The sequence below is a fragment of the Rhipicephalus sanguineus genome, chromosome 8 (genome assembly GCF_013339695.2).
Source record: "Rhipicephalus sanguineus isolate Rsan-2018 chromosome 8, BIME_Rsan_1.4, whole genome shotgun sequence".
Taxonomy (NCBI): domain Eukaryota; kingdom Metazoa; phylum Arthropoda; class Arachnida; order Ixodida; family Ixodidae; genus Rhipicephalus; species Rhipicephalus sanguineus.
Genome location: NC_051183.1, coordinates 23,369,461 through 23,393,619, shown reverse-complemented (window position 1 = coordinate 23,393,619; position 24,159 = coordinate 23,369,461). Strand labels below are relative to the sequence as shown.

The 24,159-nt window shown below is 41.7% G+C and overlaps 1 protein-coding gene and 1 non-coding gene across 2 annotated transcripts in view; both read left to right on the top strand.

Annotated features, from left to right (window-relative positions):
- Positions 1–17,659, top strand: part of LOC119401548 (uncharacterized) — a 118,208-nt gene extending 100,549 nt beyond the window's left edge. The window contains exons 28-37 of the mRNA XM_049418165.1: positions 1,764–1,898; positions 2,001–2,052; positions 4,398–4,685; positions 6,205–6,486; positions 8,850–9,134; positions 11,939–12,238; positions 12,783–13,058; positions 13,903–14,205; positions 14,810–15,073; positions 17,301–17,659. Of these exons, the coding sequence (XP_049274122.1) occupies positions 1,764–1,898; positions 2,001–2,052; positions 4,398–4,685; positions 6,205–6,486; positions 8,850–9,134; positions 11,939–12,238; positions 12,783–13,058; positions 13,903–14,205; positions 14,810–15,073; positions 17,301–17,659 (2,544 nt within the window). The remainder of the gene's footprint in view (positions 1–1,763; positions 1,899–2,000; positions 2,053–4,397; positions 4,686–6,204; positions 6,487–8,849; positions 9,135–11,938; positions 12,239–12,782; positions 13,059–13,902; positions 14,206–14,809; positions 15,074–17,300) is intronic.
- A 654-nt stretch (positions 17,660–18,313) lies between these two features.
- On the top strand, positions 18,314–20,671 carry LOC119403076 (uncharacterized). The gene is made up of 2 exons (XR_007417348.1): positions 18,314–18,985; positions 20,507–20,671. It is a non-coding gene; the product is annotated as an uncharacterized LOC119403076 (transcript).
- Positions 20,672–24,159: the final 3,488 nt, after the last annotated feature.

Below are 24,159 nucleotides of genomic sequence, written 5' to 3'. Positions count from 1 at the left end.
GCACAAAATTACGGGTCATTATTTTGTGACCTCCGAACCTTCTGAAGTCATGCAGTTGATTTAAACATAGGATACATTGAATATTATGATGTTCCTAAGTGAATATTAACGCCTGTAAGATTTATTGCAGGGCTTTGTCTCAGGGAGGTTAAATTTACGCGCATAATTTATTGTTGCGGGTCTTCCTGCGGTACGATCAGTTTTCTTGGTTGCAGATAAAGTGTTAACTTCCGTTGATATTCGTACCTCAAATAAAGAATGTTGACAACAACCAGAAGTCCTACCTTGATTGCTTCCTTGCTAAATCGTCGTGGTTTTCTATAGTATATATATATGTATATATATATATATATATATATATATATATATATATATATATATATATATTATATATATATATATATATATATATATATATATATATATATATATATATATATATATATATATATATATATCTATATATATATATATATATATTTCCGCTGGCTTCCGACGGAAATCATCCGTTGGAAGCGAGCGCTTGTTCCGCGTGTATGTGTTTTGCTCCCATAACCAAATCACTAAAATCCAAAATCGATAACCAGAGGCTAATCCATCAGACCATTAGGCCGGCAAAAGCATAACGGATATTAATTGTTGTCCAACTGCAATGTGGTAATTATGACGTAAATTGAAAGTAATTAATACTTACGTAAAATCACCCGTTCTGTCGGGGGCTTTGAACCCACAACCTTCAAATTGCGTGTTCCGCACTCGCCGCCTTGGCTATACGAGTGGCGCTTCGTGGGATTACACGTACAGAAATAACCTACGGAGTGGACGGGGAAGCGTCTTCGGTCGTAGCTCAATAGGTAGGGCATGGGACGCGTAATTCAGAGGTTGTGGGTTCACTGAATGACATAATGCAGCGCTAAAAACACACACACACCACAAAGTAAGGAACACAAACCGACGGGACAGGCGCTACTCACAACTTTAATGAAGACTGCAAGATTGTGGCACATGTATACATATCCCAATGCGCAAACGCAACGTCACAAACGATAGGGGGTGTATCATATAAAAAATTTGAAAAAAATGTGTTCCACATTGTACAGTTGTAAATTGTAATTGTAATTGTAAAGTTGTGAGTAGCGCCTGTCCCGTCGGTTTGTGTTCCTTACTTTGTGGTGTGTGTGTTTTTAGCGCTGCATTATGTCATTCAGCAAGCACCAACTCGCCCAACAACACGTTCTTCTTTTGTGGGTTCTGATCTCACCGACAGAAAGGGTGCTGTTTCGCCCACTTTATTCCTTTCAATTATCGTCCTAATTACTGCACTACACTTAAAGACAACAATTAATGTTCCCTATGCTTTCCCTGGTCCAACTGTCTGCTGGATTCGCTTGGTTGTGTGTAACAAGAAATGAGCCCCTGGGAAAAAATGACCTTAGATTGTGCACTTGGTATTTGTAGCGCTTTTAATTGTTAGTACAAATCGCTAACTTTCGAAGTTGGACTCTTTACCACATTTCTCACTTTCGACCACCAATGTTCATAAATAAGTGTCACATTGCCTTTGCTTAGAATCAATGCTCTTCACAACGCGCTGTGGCGGAGTCCACGCACAGAGTGTTCTGGTTCGTGTTCTACTTCGAAGTCCAACCAACAGAAAGGACAGAAGCACAATGTGTTTCCTGTTGATATCTGTTCTTGGCACTGGCACAACAATAACCCTTATCACCGTTGTCCGAGTGAGCCGATAACTTCTGCGCTGATAGACAAGGTTCCAAGTACACTGCCGTTCCATTTCGAAGTTGGAGATGGACGTTGATGTCGCTGCTGATGCCATAAAGTTCCGCATCGTTCTGTGGCTTGTTGCGCTGTGCGCAAACATTGATACAACCTCGTTAACGGTGAGAGTTACCTTGCTGAGTTAAGTTGCCTTGAACTGTTCATATTCGGCTACTGGAGCTGCGTAGTATGACCAGTGACATGTCATTTCCACTTCATGTTAGGCTCAAGGCTATGACGAAAGAAGCGCTTCCAGTGGATACTTTGATTACACCGGTGAGTAAAGTTTCTCTTGCTTCAGTGTGGGATACGAACCAGAAAAGGCATGAAGCATGTCAAACGGTTTCACTTGATGAAATGTAGAACAGTACCAAAAAGCACGCACAAAGACAATACATACACCACACGAACGCTGTTTCACTGTCAACCTACTTTGCTAAAGAAGTCGCGCAATAAAATGTTTCCTGACAACACGTAATTTTGTGCAGGACGACAGATTAAAGAAGTGAATGAAGCAAATAGAGAGTTCATGCATAACAAAAGCTTTATGGCTGGCATGCAGTCGTCTACTAATCTACCTGGGAAAGAAACGGCGTTGCTTAACACAACAGTATTGTTGCAGCAGCGCCGCAATATTTTTACCAATCAATCAGGCTGCAACTGTGGTGTATTTAAAAGATCATTTTGGAACGCTTAACTTCACCAACCTTTATTGTTTGTTCGCTTATATTTTGTAATTTTTTGATCAAATGATGTTGATAATGTGCTGTCATCTAGTAAGCTAAATAATTTTGCAGAACATATTTATTCCGCCACGTGACAGCAAAAGAATAGTCTTCATGAACTCGTATAACATTTCTATTTAAGTTATTCTTTCAAGGTGGTTTTTACGTTTTCAAAGACGTTAGGGAGTTTTAGGATAGGGTGCACAAAGCTTTGCGTTAGCGCTTGTCACCACTGCGCAGGCGTCATACGCGATCCTCTGGGCATCCCCATAAAGGGACGAAAATAGCGTAAGTACCCAACGAACGCTATCTTTTCATACCCTACTGCGTACCCTTTGCGTACTGCCTATTAGTCATGAAAACTATGAGTCAGGGTGCGGACGTGACGACAGCTCTAGACACTTAGGTTTCAAATTTTTCCACGGCTTCTTGTGAGTTAAGCATTTACTGAAACATTCCTAAGGATTAACGACCATAGCTTAAATGTCTGAAAACACAGCTCGCGCTTTTCAGCAATCCGATGCCCTTATGAAAATTCTCTAAATGGCATTGTTTGCAGAATTTCTCGTTGTTTATAGCTTTTAAGTATTGTATGACCAACGCTTCTTTCTTTATAAGCATTGAACTAAAAGTGTGTACAAAAAAGAGGCTTGAAGCAACTGAAGATACTTAAGAAGTTATCAGCGTGAGAGATGTGCAGTTACGCGCATATAGATACAAGGAATGTACGACTATCTGCAAGTTTAATCAGTTAGAAGATAAGATACCAGAGCTTGGCTATCTTTGTTGCTCTTGCGAAAACTCGAGAGAAGTGCTGTTGGCCAGTGCAAATAGGCTGAACAGAAAATTCTTTCAGTATCCACCTGTCACATGTAAGCAGGGCAGAGAGAGAGGGAATAAACGTTTATTTTGAGCAAGCGCACTGTGCAACCAAGGTGGGCGGCCTCCTTATTCCAGGTAGCCGCGTGCCTTCGCCATCTCTCGTGTCCGTTGAGCCAGGCATCACTGATTCTTGAGGTCTGGGTCCGATAGCTTGGCTTCCCACTGCTCTTCGGTTAGTGTAGCGGTACTAGGGTTTTGTATGCATGCCCATACTATACGGCATAGAGTATGCGGGACATCACAGTACCTTCAGATGTACGAGTGATCAGTCGGTGAGATACGGAGCTGGCGGATAACTTGTGCCTAGCCTGTAGTGCTGTAAGATGTCGCTGCAATATTTGGGTACACCTTCCTTCCTTCTTACGCACAGTCCACTTTGATTTATAAGAATCATCTGTAGCTCCATCGAAATCAAAATTTGCCTCTCTATGACGCACCTCTTGAAGCGCCTCCGATTCACATGAAGGTGCCATCCAGTACTATGTTATCAAGATACGAACGTGCATGGAACGCAACTGTCTTGTTTAAGCTTGCGCGAATTTTTGTATGCTCACTTCTTTCGATCTTCCTAATTTTTCATCCCTTAGTCCTCTTCCCCCCGCGCATGACAGCAAACCGAACGCGCGTCTATGTAACCTTCCTGCATTTCCCTCCTTCCTTTTTTCTTTCCTTCCACAATGAAAAATCAGATGCATCAATTTTTCTGAAAAACATGAAAATTGATTTTGTTCAAACTGATTAGTAGTCGTCCAATCTCACAAAAAATTAGTTTTGAAACTATAAGGCGACCACGTAGTAAATGTTTACCTCTGTTCAGCAGTTTGCCAGTAAACCAGATTGTCATACTGTTTTCAGGGGGGGGTCAACCCCCCCCCCCCCCGAATTTTTTCAATTTTGCTTGCGTATATAGGCACGCACACATACAAACGCACGCACGAACATACATAAAGTATGGTTGAACCCCCCCCCCCCCCGACAAAAATTTCTGGCTACGCCCCTGCTGCTTTCTTTTAGATATTGGCCCTGTACAGAAGCTCTCCTACCGTATTACCAACGTCACTACTCTCGAGGCAACATGGGAGCAACCTGATACCACGGAAAACATCACAGGGTACGCTTTGGAATGCACCGAGGAACAACGCCACAGCATCAAGAAGATAAAGGTATTTCCAGAATCAAAGATCGTTCAAGCAAGCCTGAATTTGGAGGTCCAAGTGGAAACCTTCGAATGTAGTGTGTGGGCGTGCTCTGAAGACCATAACGGAACGGCTGTTTTCTTCAACATTACAACGTTGGGACTGCGTGAGTATAACGTATTTCCTGTTGTCGCTTTTGGAGTACATTCGCGAGCGACATAAGGTTTGTCAGGATGGCCACTGTGTTCGGGACAAACAATGTTCAGTAGAACAGACAATTCTGTGAGTTGGTTAGGATCTACCTTAGGATTCTTCTTAGGAAGGAAGAAACAAGCGGAAAGACAGGGAGGTTAGCCACTTCTTAGACCGGCTGGCTACCCTGTGCTGGGTAAGGAGGATAAGAGGTGATTGTAAAGAGACGTTACAAAAAAAAGGAAAGAAGAGCAAAAAAGGGAAAAAACACCGCTCAAAGTGTGTCTTAGAAAGGGTATTAGAGACACACCGCTCAAAGTTGTCCGCAAGAAGCGCAAGAACGCTTTCAAAGCCTTCTGTGCTGAGGACAGACTCGGCCAATGTCCCAAGACCCTTTGTTTCGATAAAGGGTGATTATCAAGTTTATCTAACGTATCTAACGTATTTGGCGCATTCACACCGGGACACTAACACATTTTAAAAACAACTCAGAAACACAAGGAAGATGGAAGACACAATGCGAAAGGGCCCGTCCATTTGTGTTTTCCATCGTCCTTGTATTTCTGCGCTGTTTTTTATAGATGAAACAACGTTCAACTTGCGGTTAGAACTGTAGCAACACCCGCTCTACTCATGGCTTATATTTGTATGTTTTAAAGCACACATTGTTGCACAACGTACATAGCATTAATGATAAAAACTGATTTAAAGTGGTGCGTAAATATTTTCGACTCGTCGACATAAGATGTGCTGCCAAAAATATCAGTGACTCGTTTGATCACCCCTCAGCTATTATAGAGTATTTCCTTAACGTGATTACGTGATTGTTATTGTTCCTTTACGTTGTGACGTTTGCATACGATCGCTTCTTAGGCTTTTGGCAAAACTCAAAGTGGCCGACGCCTGCAGCACGCGACCTTCATATGGGTAACTTGCGTTAATGTTTGGCATACATACCGGTCATACTGAATTGCAGCCTGTTCAATTCTTGAGGCAATTGTGCATTGTGTGCTGAAGTTGTCAATGCAATAACGTAGCCATTCTCTTGCTCACACACTTAATTTGCCCTTAAAATATTGGATATAGCGTGGTTAAGTAAATTGGCCTAATAATATTTGCTGGGTTTTTACATCCCTAAACCACGACATGATTATGAGGGACGCCGTGGAAGGTTCCGAAAATTTTGACCACCTAGTGTTTTTTTTTAAATTGCACCTAAATCTAAGTTCACGGGCGTCAAGCATATCGCCTTCATAAAAATCTGGCCGCCAGGGTCGGTATTCGATCCCGCGACCTTTGCGTCAAAAGTCGAGCACCACAAACACTAGACTTCCATGGCTGTTTAAAATATGTCTATTCAATTACTCTTCCTGCAGTATGGTAATCATTGCTATGATAAACAATTATCAATATTTATATGACAACAAGTTGGTCACATATCTTGTACGTCACTATGCGTGCGCCTCATTTCCTTTTCCATTTTTTGTGAACAGATCCCGTGGCGAACCTCAGCTTCCTTGGTGGATGTGATGGCAGTTTACAAGCAACGTGGTCGTACGCGTACAAGAATGAAGCTGGGTTCAATCTTACGATCTGCCGGCAATCAGAAAAGAAATGTAACACGACTCTGGTCAAAAAGAACGTTCGACTTTACAAGTTCTTGGCAAAAGCATTGGACGTTCAGTATCAACTAAGCGTGAGCGCGATCGGCAAGATTTCTGGAGTGAACGTCCGTAGCAAGGATATTATGGCGAACGCCACGTCGTTCCCGCGAGGTGGGTTCTATCTTGTTTTTCATCGATTTATGTGATTTTCTACTCACTTTGCATGCCTTTCAATGCTGAAGTTCACCCCGCTGAAAGTGTAGATCTGTTGCGCAATGATTGTTAGTACAGTGGAATCTTGATACCTGTTTAACGGGACCGTAAAATAAAACCTAATATAAAAACCGTATTAGCCAAAGACAGGGGCGTAGGCAGAAATTTTTTCGAGGGGGGGGGGGAGGCAGATGTGGTAATTTTTTGCTGTGTATGCCATGGTAAAAAAAATACGGGGGGGGGGGGGGGGCACGGGCCCGGTATGGCCTCCACTGGCCAAAGAGGATGAAAAAAAAAGCAGGAAAATTTTGCTAATCCGACAGACACTCCCTTTCATTGAGGAACAACGAAGTAGCTAGTCAATTTGCGTTGCATTTCCTTATTTTCATTAATTGGACGCATGGGCCGCGCCTGGCAGCGGTCTCTTCGCCGCAAAATTGACGTTGCTGCGGCCTCAGCGACTCCGCAACGTGCAGGTTGTGGCTTTTTCAAAAGTGGTTTATTTGTATAGCGAAGGACAAACTTAGTATTTCTATGTATATTGCTCAAGATCCACATTCGCGGTCGTATTATTCAATTTTTGAGAAAAGCATGATCGTATTAAACGCACGAAAATACATTATTATCCAGAGACATTGACCGGGAATAAAAAGAAAAGGGTATCATGGAGAATTGTATCAACGAGATTCCACTGTATGTAGTTTGCATGCATTCATGCAGCCCAACTATAAAACGACAAAAAATAAGGCATAAGCTCGAAAAAGACGAGATAGTCAAGACAAGATAAACATCCCTGAATACGGGGTGTCGCTAGAGCCAGCATTTTGGCATGTGATCTTATGTTCTTCAAGGCAGAAACTTCCTTAAAGAAGGCCAGACCACTTGCCGAAATGTTGACTGCCGAGACAACCACAGTTCAAGGATTTTCATTACAGAAAATTAATATATCTACTTTGAAATTGAATACTGACTCGTTTGCCTAAATTATGATAATGACGCAAGTGCGTGAAAATCATATTTCCTAGCATAATGAACCCACCTACAATTTTTATATCACCTCTGATGCTAAAAAGGGAGGAGGCTTTTTTAGGCATACTTAACAGTTTTTAGTGCAAACATAGTTTATAAAACTGCCTTGATATGGGTAGCTATCGTCAGTAATGAACGTGTGGCTATAGGCGTGCGGTTACAGGTGATAGCTATAGGTGTGTCTTTTAATTTTATAGTTTGGCTTTAGCACAAGATGTGAAATACTGCCAATGTTCTTGCACCATTGTTGAGTAGTCTCACATCTCTCTGCATTAATTTTAGCCTGGGCTGTTCAAAATCGGCAGTTTTAAAACAGGCCTTTAAAAGGCCACAGTTTTCCTAAACTGTGACTGGAGAAACGACCATGCTCTCGTAGTATTTGTTTTACCTCAAAATTCTTGTAATGGGAATGCTTTTTTTAGTGCATCTTTCCATTCAGTTTTCTGCAATATGATTGGTGACCCTCACAGTTTCAGAAACTTCATTTTTTTGGTTGCTGGGCTGCCTTTGCGAATAAACAAAATGCTTAGATATTAGAAATCAACTGATGCATGAGAAATTGACCTATCACCGGACCACAAGCAATTGTCCCTGATGTTCCTAATTCCGCACAGTTGCGTTAAAACAACGTTCCCAGCGGGGAATTTATCTCTTCCATCTAGTGCCACTAGCGCCAGCAATACTGCCCATTCTTCCTATCTCACCTGCACATTGTTGTCAATTTTTCCCGGGCATCGACATACCGAGGTACAGGACAGGAAGAATGGCCGAGGTTTAAAAACGAATTAATATGTAATTACGCCAATGGTAGCAAATGAGACCTTAATAGTTACCTTTAATTGTAGTTTGGTAACTGAAGAAAATTAAAATAAAATAAAGTGGACGAAAAATCACCATTTTTTCTTCGGTAAGATCGGAACCCACCACCTTCGAATTACGCGTAACTTAACGTAATAATTGTTAAACTACGGTTAAAGACCACAATTAATGTCCCATGTGACTTGATTGACCCAATTCTCCGTTGGATTCATTTGGTCGTGTCCGACAAAAAACAGGGCCCCGCGAGAAAAGAGTTCTCCTTCGTTGATCAGTTAATATTACTGTCGCTGTTAATATCACAGTACCACACTTCAGAATATCGCAGTATTAGTCTCACAATATCACAGTATCACAATTGTCATCACAATATCACTGTTCCGGACTAATGCAATAGAACGTAAACCCTCAACTTTCGGGATTGTTAATTTACTTAAGAAACCAACACCTTGTATTTCAACACTTTTTCTTTACAGTTCCCTTGCTCGCCGACGTGGCAGTCCAAGGTGCGAGCCCCGAAGCGCTGACGGCAACATGGCAAACAAACTGGATCCACGAGATACACTTTTCCCTCTGTTCTTACAATCATACAAGCCAATATTGCCAAAACTACAACGTGTCTGGCACGCTTCATCGAGTCGACTTCACAGGCCTGCTTCCGCAAACCACGTACGACGTTAAAAGCAACGGCCAGGTCACTTACGGGAATCGGACATGCGTCGGGCCACAAACAGAGCAATCGGCTTCCACGTATTCGCTGAGTGAGTATTTGAAGCCGCAACTCTTTGAGGCTTTATGTACTGAGCATTATTTGTTTTAGGCTGTAAATGCGGAACGGTATTCGGCTCACTTACCCCTTCTGGGTTGTTCTAACTTGCTTGCTGTGGAGAGGTTGAAGTGTGCAGCTACTCAGCTACTCCATATCGCTGGGTTCTGTACCACAAAAAAAAAGAGAAAGGTTAGTCAAAAATAGAAATGAACAACAAAACAAATAGCGACTTGCAAAAAATACAAAGTAAAGCTGTTTATACGGTACGTATGCTCACATAGTGTACAAGTGAGCAAACCTAAACACAGTGATTATATCCTCAAGCACTGAACTTTGAAAGGAACATTTGTTGTTGTGCAACATTTCATTACGCTCTCTTCTCCTTAATTTTTTTTTACAATTCACCGTAACTAAAGTAACTCAGTGTGGAAAGTAAGTAGCTCTTACTTTCGAAATTACACAAAGACTTACTTATTAGTCAACAGTCATTCTGCTCGTTCTCTCACAGTAAGTATACAAAATGAAGAGTAATAATTGGTAATAAACTCATCTTCCTTTTTTTTATGAAGCTAGGTGTCATTGTCTACAATGTTAAAGAACGGTACCAAAAATCTGGTTGGTTCAGCAGTTACTCAGGTTGTTGCTGAGATATTTCTTGCGCTCTGCTTGGTGACAGCACCGACCTCAATTGCGACGAGTGCAAATGAGGAATGCTACACGATTTCTGCGGTTGTGAAGAGTCACGTGACTGTTGGTTTTAGCTGTTAAAAACGCATTAAAAGCAAACGTCAAGCAGGCAAACCTATTTATCCCGTGAGCCAAACAGGGGGGTTCATCGTGGGCTCTTTTCTTCGGTAGACACAGCCTCATGAAACCAACAGATAATGAAGGCCAGGAAAGCCCAGACGACATTATTTCTGGGCTTTAGCTGTAGTACAGTACCTATTACATAAATGGAAAAGAATTAAGGCGGATTAAAGATCAACTTGCCGCAGGGAGGGACCGAACCTATAACCTTCGTCGTCATGCTTGCGAGTGGCGCTGGCTAACACTCCTAGAATTACACAAAACATACGTACCCGATGAAGTTGATGGGAAAGTGACCGCCGTTGTAGCTCAATTTGTAGAGCATCGGGCGCGTTGTTGGAATGTTGTAGGTTCGGTCCCTGCCTCCGGCAAGTTTATTTTTCATCTACCTTAATTCCTTGTCATTTAGGTCATAATTACTATACTTCAGTTAAAAACAACAAATAATGTCTCCTATACCATTCTTAGCTTCATTATCTGTTGGTTTGATTATATATACACTAAGCCAGTGGCGTAGCCAGAAATGTTTTTCGGGGGGGATATGGTTGCAACCCCCTTCCCTGCTCTCGCCAGTGCACTGAGCAACATTCATATCGTGCAATTCAACTTTGGTATCGAAATATTGTGGTTTCCATGACTGGACTATAGCACTGAAACATTTCTGTGTCTACTATTTGTGATCAAGGCTATAATTACCACGTGCATTAGGTTAATTATGGTTGTTTAAATGAAGTAAATGTGTGAATTACTGTTAGCAGACAACCATGTATGGTGAAAATATGCTAACGAGCGGAATATGTTCAATGAATGGAATAAGTCAAGAGGACTGGTGTCGCCATCTGTGTGAAACAGTTTCAGACGCGCTGTCCACTTCATTCTCATTTTCACGGATGGTGGCGATAGCTACTTGCGCGCCTTGACTTCAGGTTCTGTGTGACGACTTTTGCGATGGCAGCAATTTTTTATTTCAAGGCGTCGTTCGAAGAAACAGATGACAAAGCATCGTCTTTGGACCTACCAAACATATATCGGTCAAAGAAGACAAATCAGGTGCATTGGGACATCGGAGTAACGTACTGTTGAGGTGCAAAAAAGGTCGAGGTTCTCCTCTAACACCATGCACACCACTTGGTGACTGAAATAGAGTAATCCGGCTCATATTCAACAAGTGAAAATTTTCCTGGATAGCGTAAATGTAGGCCTATAACGAGCTTTTGCAAATGCATTTTCAGAGTATTTACTGACATAATTATTCTTAACTTATTCATGTCTCAAAACTTTTATGAGAATTTGCTGTTCTGCAACCTGCAACTTACAGCTTTATCCGATGTTTGTAGGTTCGGGCTCTACGGGCGGGAAGTGGTCTGTTCGTCAACTTTCATTTCATTCTATTTGTATCACAATTACGACACTACAGTTTAAACTACACATAATAACTTGATTGTTTCCTTGGCTTCGTTGTCGGCTGGTGTGCTGTGTCTAACAGAGAAAACGAGCACTTGATCATTTCCCTTTCATTCGTTATTTTACATCCAGTATTTTTTGTACGACGCTTGCAGTTCTGTCAATTCAAACATTTATTAGTACACAACGCAGGCTGAGTGCCCCGAAAAACATAAAAATCTTTGTGTGGCTGTTTTTAGCATGATCAATAGCTTATTCATTGCTTTTGAAAGGGACATAATGTACCTATTGGTGTCTGTTTCTTTTTCTTGTCTTGTTGTCCAAATGATATACTTCTGTAGTTTTCTTCCCTCTGCGCCCTTAAAATCCACGAACTCTCAAGGCAAACAGGATTGCATGGCGCCATCAGAAGCAGTAAAGTTCATCTCTTAATTGCATTATGCGTCGTTTTTATTGCTTTGCGCTCCCAGCTCTTGCTCGGAGCCGCTTCATAAAGAATTAGCTGTGTTGATCAAAAAAACCTTATCATAGTAATTTGTTTTATAACCTAATTATGCATATCAAAGCTGCTTAATTTCTCTACAGATCCTGGTCCAGTTCGCAACTTGAAATACGAAATCGACAACGTCACAAGGCTCGCTGCAAGCTGGGATGGACCTGTCGAAAGCGTCGATTACGACGGTTACGTGTTGCATTGCGTGGAGAAGAAATTTGGTCCAGTGAAAAGTATGGAAGTTTCCCAGGCCGAAAAACACGCTACCATAACGCTGGATCTTGAAGAACAGCTAGCAGAGTTCGATTGTGCAGTCTGGGCTTTTGCCTATAATGGAAGTGCACGGAACAACGGAACGACCAGCAAATTTTCTGTCGAGACAAGTGGTATAGGTACGTGCAAGGCAACATATTTCGATAATTGAGCATCCGTGACGCACATTCAGAGACATTTCAAATGTGTAAAGACAGCAGTATTCGTATCGCTATGTGTTTGAAAATTCTCATTGAATGTTTTCGAAATTGCTACTGTGTTTTCGATGCAACGTTTGAAACCACTTGATTCAACATCTTCTGGAATTGTTGTGAGCTGATAAGACTTCCATTTAAATTTATCACTAAGCTATTCAAAACACTGTGAAGATTTATCGTCACTAATTCTAATTACGTGCATGAAGTGTCCTGTATAAAGAACTACTGAGTGAGGCCTACAAATACACGTACGAAAGCCAGCCTGTAAGTGATGTTTATTGAAGTGTTATGTTTTTAGACATATGATTTCAACCCATCTAAAGCATACTATTTTTCTGCTGATTTTTTTAAAGCATGTATTTCTTTTCGTAACAGCACTATACTTATAATTTACTTGTATGCTACTTGTATGCTTTTAATAAAATAGTTCGCTTTTTTATCTCTGGCGGTAAATAATTATGTGCAGGCCCGCCGGAGAACGTCACACTTCTTGAAAGGACAGCAACGAGTTTGGCGTATTCATGGACAAAGGATCCAAATGCACCGAACTGTCGTGTCGAAGTGGTGGCTATGAACGCAAGTGAAGTATTCGAAGATGACTGCACCAGCATCAGTGACAAGGACCTCATTCACTACAACGTCACGAATTTGACTCCTGGAATGAGATACAACGTTTCGATACAGAACTGTGCCGAATACTGTGGTCTAGCAGCAGTGATTGGTGACCACACGAACGTCGCTGGTGAGTTAGAAAGTACCGTTTAATAATTACCGTAACGGCAAATATTGTACTTACTATTTTTCGAAAATGTAACGTTCAAACACTACCTTGTGTATCAGATGCGTAGTTTATAAATCAGACTCTCCACTCGAGATTAACATGATTTTTGTAATACTACAATAAAGCCAGTTTTAATCATTATAACTTTTAACAAAAACACAGATTGAGTCGTGTCTATAAATGTTTAAAAAGGAGACGCCCAAAAGCTTCACATATTTGCATTGAAGTCGACACTGTGTTTGTGCTCGCTGTATTTTTGCTTGACCTTTCTATGACTGCAGATCTATATACTTAACTTATAATACTGCACTTCTGAGGCCTGTTAAATTAGATGTGTTAGTCGACTACGCACACACACTTTATATATCTGTGTCACGAAATATGATACGTGGAATCTACAAAAGCTAATAACGTGTACGCATACACAAAAACAACTCTTAGCTAAGGCCAAGGAATTCAGCTGGCATTTTCTCTTAGGATGGAGGTTTACTCGTTGCACAAAAGTTACGTTAATAGTAACATTTTCCAATATACTTCGCTTAGTCTATGGAACTTATATCTAGAACTGCATAAGCACTGTATCTTTCTTAATAAAAAATATATTGCAAGATATTGTTGGTACGCAGTGACCCTGACGAGAAACTGGTCAGAAGTACTATCTGACACTTAAAAACATTCACTCGATGTAGCGTGAACTTAGTAATGGAAACATGTTGCGAATTTGTTCCACATGTTTTGTGGAACCTTCGGGAACGAAACATTAAAGTTCTCTGTGTAACCGTTTGCTTCTATTGTCCACTTTCAGCGCCATCAGAGGTGATGAACTTCAGCGCCTCAGTCACTGGGTTTGTAAATGTGACGTTCACGTGGGAAAAGCCAGCCGAACCAAATGGGCCCATCGATGGGTACCTGATCCGCATCGTGAACGAAGACAGCAATGTCACAACGGAAATTCTCGCGAACGGATTCAGTACAGACGTTACCATCGTAGTGGTATCGGAGTTTACCTACTTTCGCAGCGTCGTCACCGCCTACAACGTGAAAATGCCAGGAGGAGAAAAACTCTTCGGTCCGGAAACATCTACCACCTTCGAATCTCTTGGAAATGGTGAGATTCTCTAACTTTGTTTCTAATCAAACCAGAATGAACATGGGAAAAACGCCAAGCTTCATCTTCTACATACGAAATAGGACCTCCATGACAGTCAGTACTGTCTGTCACGGCAAGTAGTGAAGTGACAAGAACTCTAAGAACCAGAATAGATATTCAAGTGGCGATATTCATTTTCGCTCATAGCCAAGTCATCGATTCTCAAATTTGTTCTAGTGGTGACATGCATGCTCCAAAGAAGCTCTACCTTCAGCAACAAAATAAGGACGCAGAATGTTGCGAAACTAAAAGGTGTGTAATTAGTACTGGCAGTAAATATTAAAAACAAGCAAATAAGAAATTATAGGGCTGTTTAGGTTTCTTCCACAATGAATTGACGCACAGACCACAGAGATCAAATAAATGACACAAAATATTTTTATCACATTACTTCGGCGGAGATTATAGAAAAACCTTTTGAGGGCTATTGCACTTTTGAGACACGAAATACTTAGCAAATAACTATTGCAATGTTTGGAGCAGCGAAGTTATTTGTATCTTAATTATCGCCTTTAATCGAAAACCAATCCTATCAAAATTAACATTTTTTTCACTTTTGCAGGACCGTTTCCACCTCATCCAACCGTACGTGATGTTCAGGAAACAGATGCGGGAGTATACTGGGAAAAAGCTGAGGACCCCAGATATAACATCACCTCTTACAACGTAACCGTCGAAACGAAAGGCAGCTTTCCCACAACAGACACCAAATTTAACTTAAGCGAACTGAACCCATGGACGAGATACGTGGTCAGCGTTGCTTCGTGTGCACGTGAGACTAATTGCGGTGAAGCTAGGTCCACGTCTTTTCGAACGGATGTCGCAGGTAAACATACCTAACTACTTCTTGGACCAATAGTTAGTATATAGGGTATATATCAGATAGGCCGTGACATCAGCACGTTTTAATGCGACAATAGGTTGAAATAGTTTACAGAGCAGCAGCGCATTAGCAATAGGGTGAACACACGCGGAATGTGGATCACAAAGTCCCTAGCCTGATTGTAAAAAGTGGGAAGCACAGATGAAAGTTAACTGGCTGAAATACTTGGTATTTATATCCGTATTGCTCGACTCATCGTACTATTGAATCCACTAATAATATTGCTATGTGAAAAACAAAATCAGATTTTGAGCAACTGTACGTTGACAGAATTTAGGCTAAAAGACACAACTGTTTGTGAGGCACCTGTTCAATGAAATCAACGTGTACTGGCACGAAGTATTCCTCCCAAGAAAGTTATCTTTTTGTGATTGTTGTTGTGAAGTTAGTCACTGAGCAGGGCACCATGAATTTAACAAGATTGGCATGCTGTGTATCAATGTGCCATTACAAAGGATTACATGATAAAGTTTTTGCTAGTTCATTTAACATTAATGCTAAATGAAGCAAATAGAGACACTGCCAAAAAGTGGTGTGCGTCCACACCTCTTGCAATGCAAGGGCAAGTGCCCTCCTGTTTCAGTTAGCGGCAAATTGCAATGTTTGCGCATAAGCTCATTGAGGCATCGGCCCGTCTGGCCGACGTAGGACCGACCGCAGGAGAGAGGTGCCTTTAAGGCACCTCTCTCTTTTTTCGCAGTGTCTCGATTGTGGGGAGGGAACGTAATAGACTGGAGAGAGAAGTATGTGAAGCGTTCCACATCAGGAAGTTGGGCGCTGGAATATGTGTCAGTATACCTTCGGTGTACGTCACTGATAAAAAATTTCCATACCTGGCGAAGCGATAATTTCCCATGTAGTGCACGTGTTAAGGTCCGGTTAAGATAAAAATAAAGGGGGCGGAACCTGTTAGATAGTATGTTCGCGTCATCCTCCTGTTGGCTCTTTAAGCATGCGTGGCGGCGCTCTAGGGAATACCGCTTTTAATAAACTTCAGTTGTAAGTCCAGCCTTGTCCTGTGCGTTTCATTTCTTCTTGTGCTCGCGTTTGAATCTTGCTGGAACTCTTCACTTGTCATCATGTACGAACTGGCGCAGAAAACCACACTGCTAAACTCTTTTTACCGTAATTCGCCAAAATCTGCTGCACATGGAATATGAATCCACCTCTATCAATAGCGTCTACCTTGTCGCAATCATTGCCAGTAGGTATTCTTAAAAGCACTTAGCTGAGTTTTCGAGACAATACAAAATACATCCTCTCCTAAGTGACAGGTACGTGATACAGTTGTTACATAAGCACCGCATACCAACTGGTATTATAGCTAACCGATGTTCTCCCAAAGACAATGTTGGTGTTTTCTATCAGTGAACATGATCGAGCCACGGAGATAACGGTCTAGAATAGACGCATCGCTATTACTGAAGTCAGATGAGCGCTGCAGATCCTGTTAGAGGCCTATCTGTGATATGCTTGTATTTTTAAAAGTAAGGCTGAATAAATCAACGTATACAACTCCTCTACTTTTCTAAGTGTTAACCATTACCCGCCGCGGTGTTCTCGTAGTTATGGTGCTCAACTGCTGACCCGAAGGTCGCGGGATCGAACCCCGGCCGCGGCGGCCGCATTACGATGAAGGGGAAATGCCAGAGGACCGTGTACTTATATTTAGGTTCACTTTAAAGAACACCACATGGCCAAAATTTCCGGAGCCCTCCACTACCGCGTCCCTCATAATCATATCATGATTTTTGGACGTAAAACCTTAAAAATTACACTATTATTACTGCATAGAAATGCACAATAATTCACCTTTAACTTTGTCAGTAACAGAATGGAAAGACTTATCCTCCAGAACTGCCAGAATGACACAGTCTTCTTCGTTAAACTCACGTATTACGTATCTGTATTCCTGTCGTTTTCGGTAATGAATGTGATCTCTCAGGGCAGTCCTTAACATCCGGTATTTTGATTGGTTAGTTGTACAATTTTGTAATACATTTGCCTTTACACTATGTTTCGCGAATCGTTGTACCATAGCACTGTATCAACCACCTGCAATGATTTTTTGTATGAAATAATCTGTTGTGCTTTAAGTACGCCCCCCCCCCCCATGATTATTACAGCGTTAACCATTAAAGTATCGTTCCTCTAAATATACTCTCTACAGCGCCATCAAAGCCGTTGCGGCTTATGGCCAGGTCTGTCGGTGTCGAATGGATTTACTTGGAGTGGGAGCGCCCAGATGTGCCTAACGGTCCAATTGACGGCTTCAATGTCACCTTCGCCGGTCGAAACGTTTCATTCGACGCAGTGACAACAGCGTTGTCGTACAATGTATCCCAACTAAGCCCTGGAACATCGTACAGCGTCTCTGTGTACGCCTTCAACAACGGATTCTACAAAGAAAAACGAGGTCCTGCTGCTACGCTCACGACGTCTACTTCGAATGTTGGCAAGTACAGACCCCGTATTCTTTCAGCCTACTTGATTTGTGTTTCGGGGCTACCTGAACTGAATGTCATGTGAGAGATCATCGGTGCGAAAGAAAGAAGGCGAAAGAAGTAATGTTTTTATATCTTGAGTGGTCTATGATGATCTCGTCACCTCTGCAAGTACCGATATGCGGTAGAGAAACTTACTTGGCCTGTGGCTGCTTTATTGCTAAAGCCTTAGATGCCTCATCAAATGTGAAATCTGACCGTCGGTGGCGCCAGCAAACGTGATGCAAGAAATCATCATCACGTGATGACGTCACCATGTGGCGTCATCATCACGTCGCAGATCGTCAAAATATGTGATATCATCATGGCGTTATCATGAAGCCACTATGACGTCAGATAACATGGCGTCACATGATGACGTCATTACATGACGTCCTCGCTGGTTCAAAGGTGGGCGAGTCCTGGAAGTACTGCAAAACCACGTGATGTGAAGAAGGCTTCAGTTGCCTCAGATCACGGAGGCTCTGAAAAGCCACGACGGGTACAGAAAGCTTCCTGGGGAAGGGGAGTAGGGGGGATCAATACACTTTAGTGAGAAGAAAAAGACTGCTTTCGTTTTCAAGTCGTCTTAGTCAAATGAATAAAAGGCCATGGGACTTTTATTGTAGACATATATAAATGTCATGAAATATATCGTGCTTAAGTTCAATTTTCATTACGCTTGGAGCAAGTATGGAAGTCATGGCAATCTCTTTCACGTTGAAAGAGAGTGAAAGAAAAGCAACAGCGGAAAGGTCAACCAAATTGTACCCCATTTGCTGTCCTACACCGAGAGTGCGAAAACGTCAGGGCAGTGCTGCATGTTTTACAATGTTCACGTCAGCTTTTTGTACGTGTGTGCGTGTGTTGCGGCATCATTTGGAATACGTGTGTGTCACTTCTTATACAATTGTCTCCTTAATGTTCTTGTTACGAACACATCTCATAGTCATGTTATATTAAGTGCATAAAAAACCGTCTCTACGGACTCTATCCGCGATAGCCTGCGTGACCGCCTCGTATGTATTTCACTCTGCCCTTAGGTTTTCTCAATTTTTTATGCACCAGATATCGTATATGTACATAGTGCTTATGACAATTCTTTTCCTTTATTCTTATTTTACTCTTTCCAGTTTTTATTGTTTTTGAATGTTTCTTCAATTACTAATATCATGTTGATAGGATAGCCGGCTGTAATCTAGCCTACCTTGCCATCTTTTTTCATATATATATATATATAACAGTGTTCAATTTTATTTCCAGCAAAAGCTACAACCGTTCTATTCCTAATAATCGCTGTGGCGTCGTTCGTCATAACAACTGCTGCTGTCGCTGTATACTGCCTGTGGCCGCAGGTTACTTCAGGAATTAAGTAAGTACGCTTTCTCTTAGAAGTATTTCTACAGCGGAAACATTCTGTTTGAAGAAACTAGACTGTTGCATCGAATGGATTAGGCAGAGAAGAGCTTACAATAACTAGAAATTTGCACAACTCATAATTTCAGGCGTACAACGACGTTTTAAGAAGACGGACCGCCTTCATTGTAAGCCGTTGCTTATATAAAACTTCATAACTTTTCTCTCACAATTTATATGCATGTATGGCGCATGCTTTGAGTGGAATGGAAAGTTCTTGAGCACAGCTATGCCACGATAGATATGTTTTGTTTTTTAGTTGTGGCTTCTTTCTCAAAATAAAATAAAATCATGTACTACGGTTCCTTGTGTACCGTAATATCGGGGTGAAAAGTACCAAGCACACCACATTTGCAAAGAATTTTTGCCTTAACCTCACAACATCGGTTTTATGTAAAGTGTCAGCGTGCAGTAAATTTTGTGACCTACGCAGTTATGTATTAGGTTCGAAGGATGATGCCTTAAGGAAGCACAAAGTCGCATTTGCTGTAGAGCCCGAGTATGGATACTTTTTGACCCCAGGAATAGTTGCACTATGAGGCATCACATGTGTTCTCTCCCCTACATATTTGCTTCACAAAGTAAAGAAGATCGATGTTTTATTGAGTGTAGCATCTTCGGTGGAATCTTTTGGGGCAGATTTTTGACATATGAGAGAACATTTCAAAATCTAATCATACGTGCGCAGAGTTCTTGTGGGCTACTCAAAAATATGTTGTAATTACTTTTGTTTGAAATAACGCATCTATGTCCAGTTTGTGGCTGTTCGTATTTTGTCGACCATTATTTCTTACGTTGATGGAAAACCTAACCAACCTTCAATAAAGAAAAGCTGTTTATTTTAACGCATACACGTAAGCACGTTGTGACGCATTATTATGCACCAAGCAGCAACGACATAAGATAATTACTCCTGAATAAGACCAATGGCATGTTGTTTAAGTTCATGTGAGGAAACATGAAGTAATCTATTATTTTGTGATATTTAGCTAAATATCTACAAGTGATCACCTCGTTCTCAATAGTTCTTCTGACCACAAAACTCTCAATCACTCAGCTGATATACGGTAGTTCGTGTGTTCGTTAAGCTACAGGTGACCGATTTATTTGAAGTTGATTTGCTTAATTTACAAGATGCCCATACAGAATCAGAAGCCACAGTAACGTGCACTTTATATTCACAAAGGGAAAGAAAAACAAAGCACGCGAAACGGAATAAACAGTATGTACAGAATGGTATGAAATGTTTTTATAAATATTATCACACAAGGTTATGTTGTTCGATTATAAGACGGCTCCGCAGAGGATTAGTGATAGAAGTTGATCTAACATAGAAACATAGTAACTGTAGAAGCCAGTACACGCTAACAAACTTGGGAGTTATGCCATGTTGGGAACGTATAATTTTTGCAATATAAGTTCAATTTTCTTTTGTCCAATACAAACCTTCAAATCACCATATTTCTTTTGTTCCTAGAAGAAAGCCACCTACCGAAGAAGATGAGACGGAGCTGCACACAATCAAGCCATGGCTGAGGGTTCGCCGTAAACTGTGTCCCAATGCTGTGTTCGGAGAAGACAAGGATGAACATCTTTTTAACTGAAAATTTGTGTGTATAAATGGACGATTACGAATTCGTCATTTTTCTGTTTTTCACTCGCATGACCTTTTATGCCTCACAAGCTATTTTAACACAGATCGCATTAGTTAAAATACAGATGGACGCCGACCAAGGTGAGAAATATTTACTGACGTTTCGACTCCAACTCGGCATGCTTGTTGACGGTGAAGGGCGAAACACGAAGGCAAAGGGGTTATATGCGGTTGAATGCATGACGTAATGTGGGGGCGTGTATAGGATTAATATTTTCCGTTGTTGCGATTCAAAGTGCGTGCCGTTGTCTGGATACGCAAACCGCATTAACTTGAATTTACGTTAATGCAGCCGTTGGCCACTCAAACCCCGGTTCAAGCTTGGCAATGCTTTAGGTTACTTAGGCAAGAACGTACATCATAACTGCATATCGGGTAGCGGCGCTGAAATTCAGAATGCCCGGGCTCTAAGTTACTTCAGCGCCATCATCCGGAAATTTTCGAATTCCAGCAGTAGCCGCCGAAATCCATGGCGCACCGCAGCTTGGGCCGATTACGGGGTCTGGGGGTGCCTTTTTCAGTTATTGTTGATAGGGGGAGACACTATCTCTCACGCGGCGCCTTCGGTTCCAAAGACGGCGAAACGACTGGTTTGGAAGTACGCTTTAGGAGTTTCATCTCTCTCTCTTTGTGTATTTCAGTCCCCAATGCCCTTCCCCACGCAGAGTAGCAAGTCAGCGAATTTACACACGCCGGCTAAATTCTCTGCATTTCAATAAAGAGCTCTCTCTCTCTGTATACGATGGGCCGGAGTCGGTAATAAATGTCTTACATTATCACTAACTACCCAAAGAGCGTACAAATGCAAACATTTATTTAGAAAAGCAGGCAAATCTGCGGTGTGTATATTGGGCCCAATCGATTAAACTATACAACTAATGTTTCCCCCGAATAGAGGCCTTGGCTTCTTTTTCTGCAAGCTGGGTGGGAGAGAGAGAAAGAAAGCTCTTTAATGAAAAACAGAGACTTCTGTAGGCGTGTATAAAGGATCTTACATGCTACTCTGTACGGGGTAAGGAGAGTGAGGACAGAAAAGAGGAGGAGGGCAGGAAAAGAGAAGGAAGAAAAGAGAAAAATAATATGATCGTGTTATGCACATGTCACAACGTAATGGTGCTGATGTAAGTTACGTTCAAACTGGGTGAATTCCGCGTCTTATGCATGTTTGAACCCACGAGGTTATCGGTGACACGATCGGTACAAACCAATCGTAACCCAGAACCGCTGTCAACCCGTACCCTTAGCCTCAGAAGTTCCAATCCGGAGCATGAGAGCAGTGCAAAAACAATAGTACACCACGCTATTACACCACGCTCAAAGGCTGTGTCTAAAACAATTGCGCTTAAAACGTGACCGACAGGTCTTTCGAGGGACACGCAACGTTTTGCTGATTATTTACTGTTCAATACGGATTCAATCTCGTGTCATCCAGCTCTCGTAATTTTCTGTGCACATCAGAGTACCCTGTTTGCTTTATACCAAATGCCACTCAATTTATGTATGTTTCATTTACTTTCAAAATTTCCCATTACCTATACATCTATTTATTCATTCAAAGTGGCCCCAGAAGACCTGGAGCGTTATCTGTGTGACTGCAGGCGATACAGATCAGAGAGACAGTCTCTGAAAGCCCCTAAATATTTCGGCATCTAGGTTAGTATCCTTTCACAAGAGGCCGAACTATACGTGCATTGGCGTTACACACAAGGTAAGTCTTGTATTGCGACCTGACGTTTGCAATCCTGGGATTTTAACGCGCCGCACCTCCGTCATAATTACGAGGCATGCCGTAGCCTGGTGATTCCGCATTAACTTTGTCCAGCAGCGCAATGCGGGCACCGCAACATACTCTGACGGGTGAGATCAAGATAAACTTTCCCGCTTGTTTTTTTTTCGGCATCAAGAAGAAACAAGCAATCAAAACAGGAGAGTGAGAGAGAGAACCTAGCTGTCTTTGTTAGATGGTTCAAAGTTCACCTGGTGATAGTGTCACGCGCGTTTCATGATTTGCAATCAGTGCTTACGTTGCGTGCTCAGATTAGTTAACGAAGGCACAGCTTTGCGATTCCGCATGTAGACCATGTGCGCATTCAAGCCATTCCCAAGAGAAGTTGCTGTTCTCTACCGTGAGTGGCTTTTCAAGAATACTGTTTTGATACTGACGGGGTGGCCCGGATATATCACTCGATATATTGTTGAATATAACCGTTGGGGTTTAACGTCCAAAAACCACGTTATGATTATAAGGGACGCCGTAGTAGGGGGCTCCGGAAATTCGGCCACCTGGGGTTCTTTAACGTGCACTTAAATCAAAGTACACGGGCCTCAAGCATTTTCGCCTCTATCGAAAATGTGGTCGCCTCGGCAGGAATTCTATCCCGCGACCTTCGGGTCAGCAGTCGAGCCCCATAATCACTACAGCAACGGGGCTGGTGATATATTGTTGATGTAACTGTCAATTTGTATGAAAGTAAACACGCGAGTGCGTGGCCTGCGCGCTCCAGCGGCTGCTTGCAGCGCCTTCAACAGCGAGAGCAGTCACAGCCTCTTTTAGCGTCATATAGTGGCGAGCAAAGCAACCAGTCATGAGTGATATGCAACCGGCTGCAAGATTGCAACGCCGTACCCCTTCAGGACATAAGAGGCGGGGCCAGTAGCGTGTCGTCCGGTGCTTCTAAACTGTGCTTGTCAGGCGAGCGCACTCGGAAATGGGAAGCTCTGCCACTTGGCTTTCACGCGTTACGCTTAGGCTAATTTAGAGCGATTTTAGCGAGAGTCATGCAGTCAGGCGCCAGAGCGCGCAAGCCATGCGCTCGCATTTTCATTTTCATAAAAATTGACAGTGTGCATGCTCGTGTTGTGCTGCTAAAAGGGACGAAGAAAATTTTACGACTTGTAACCATCAAAATGGACTGCATGATATTACTGGCAGAAAAGTAATAATAATAATAATAATAATAATAATAATAATAATAATAATAATAATAATAATAATAATAATAATAATAATAATAATAATAATAATAATAATAATACTAATAATAATACAGTAAAAGCTCGTTAATTCGAAAGTGTCATTTTTCAGATTACGCGGGCTTTCATTATCAACCGGAAAAAATGAGTGCGCAATTAATGCGTTGTTAAAAATTACGCAGTAGGATGTCACTTGAACATTCCTACATATGCCTCATTGACACTTTGATAATTAGGAGAGTACTGGTCGAGTTACAAAGATCATTACCATCTTTAACGAAAAAATAGTGGTGTCTGCTCCAGTGCACTACGAACAATATGAACTAGGTTTGCTTTGTGTAACAGCGTTCCTGTATTTTTAAATCTTGCTGCGTGATAGTTGCGACTCCCTGTATATTGCTATCGTTGCTATCCCTGTATATTGCTATTGTTGCACCACATTATCACTCATGGCGTTCTTTAGCCAAACCTGGCTCTTGTGCCATTAAGAACTACATATCGTC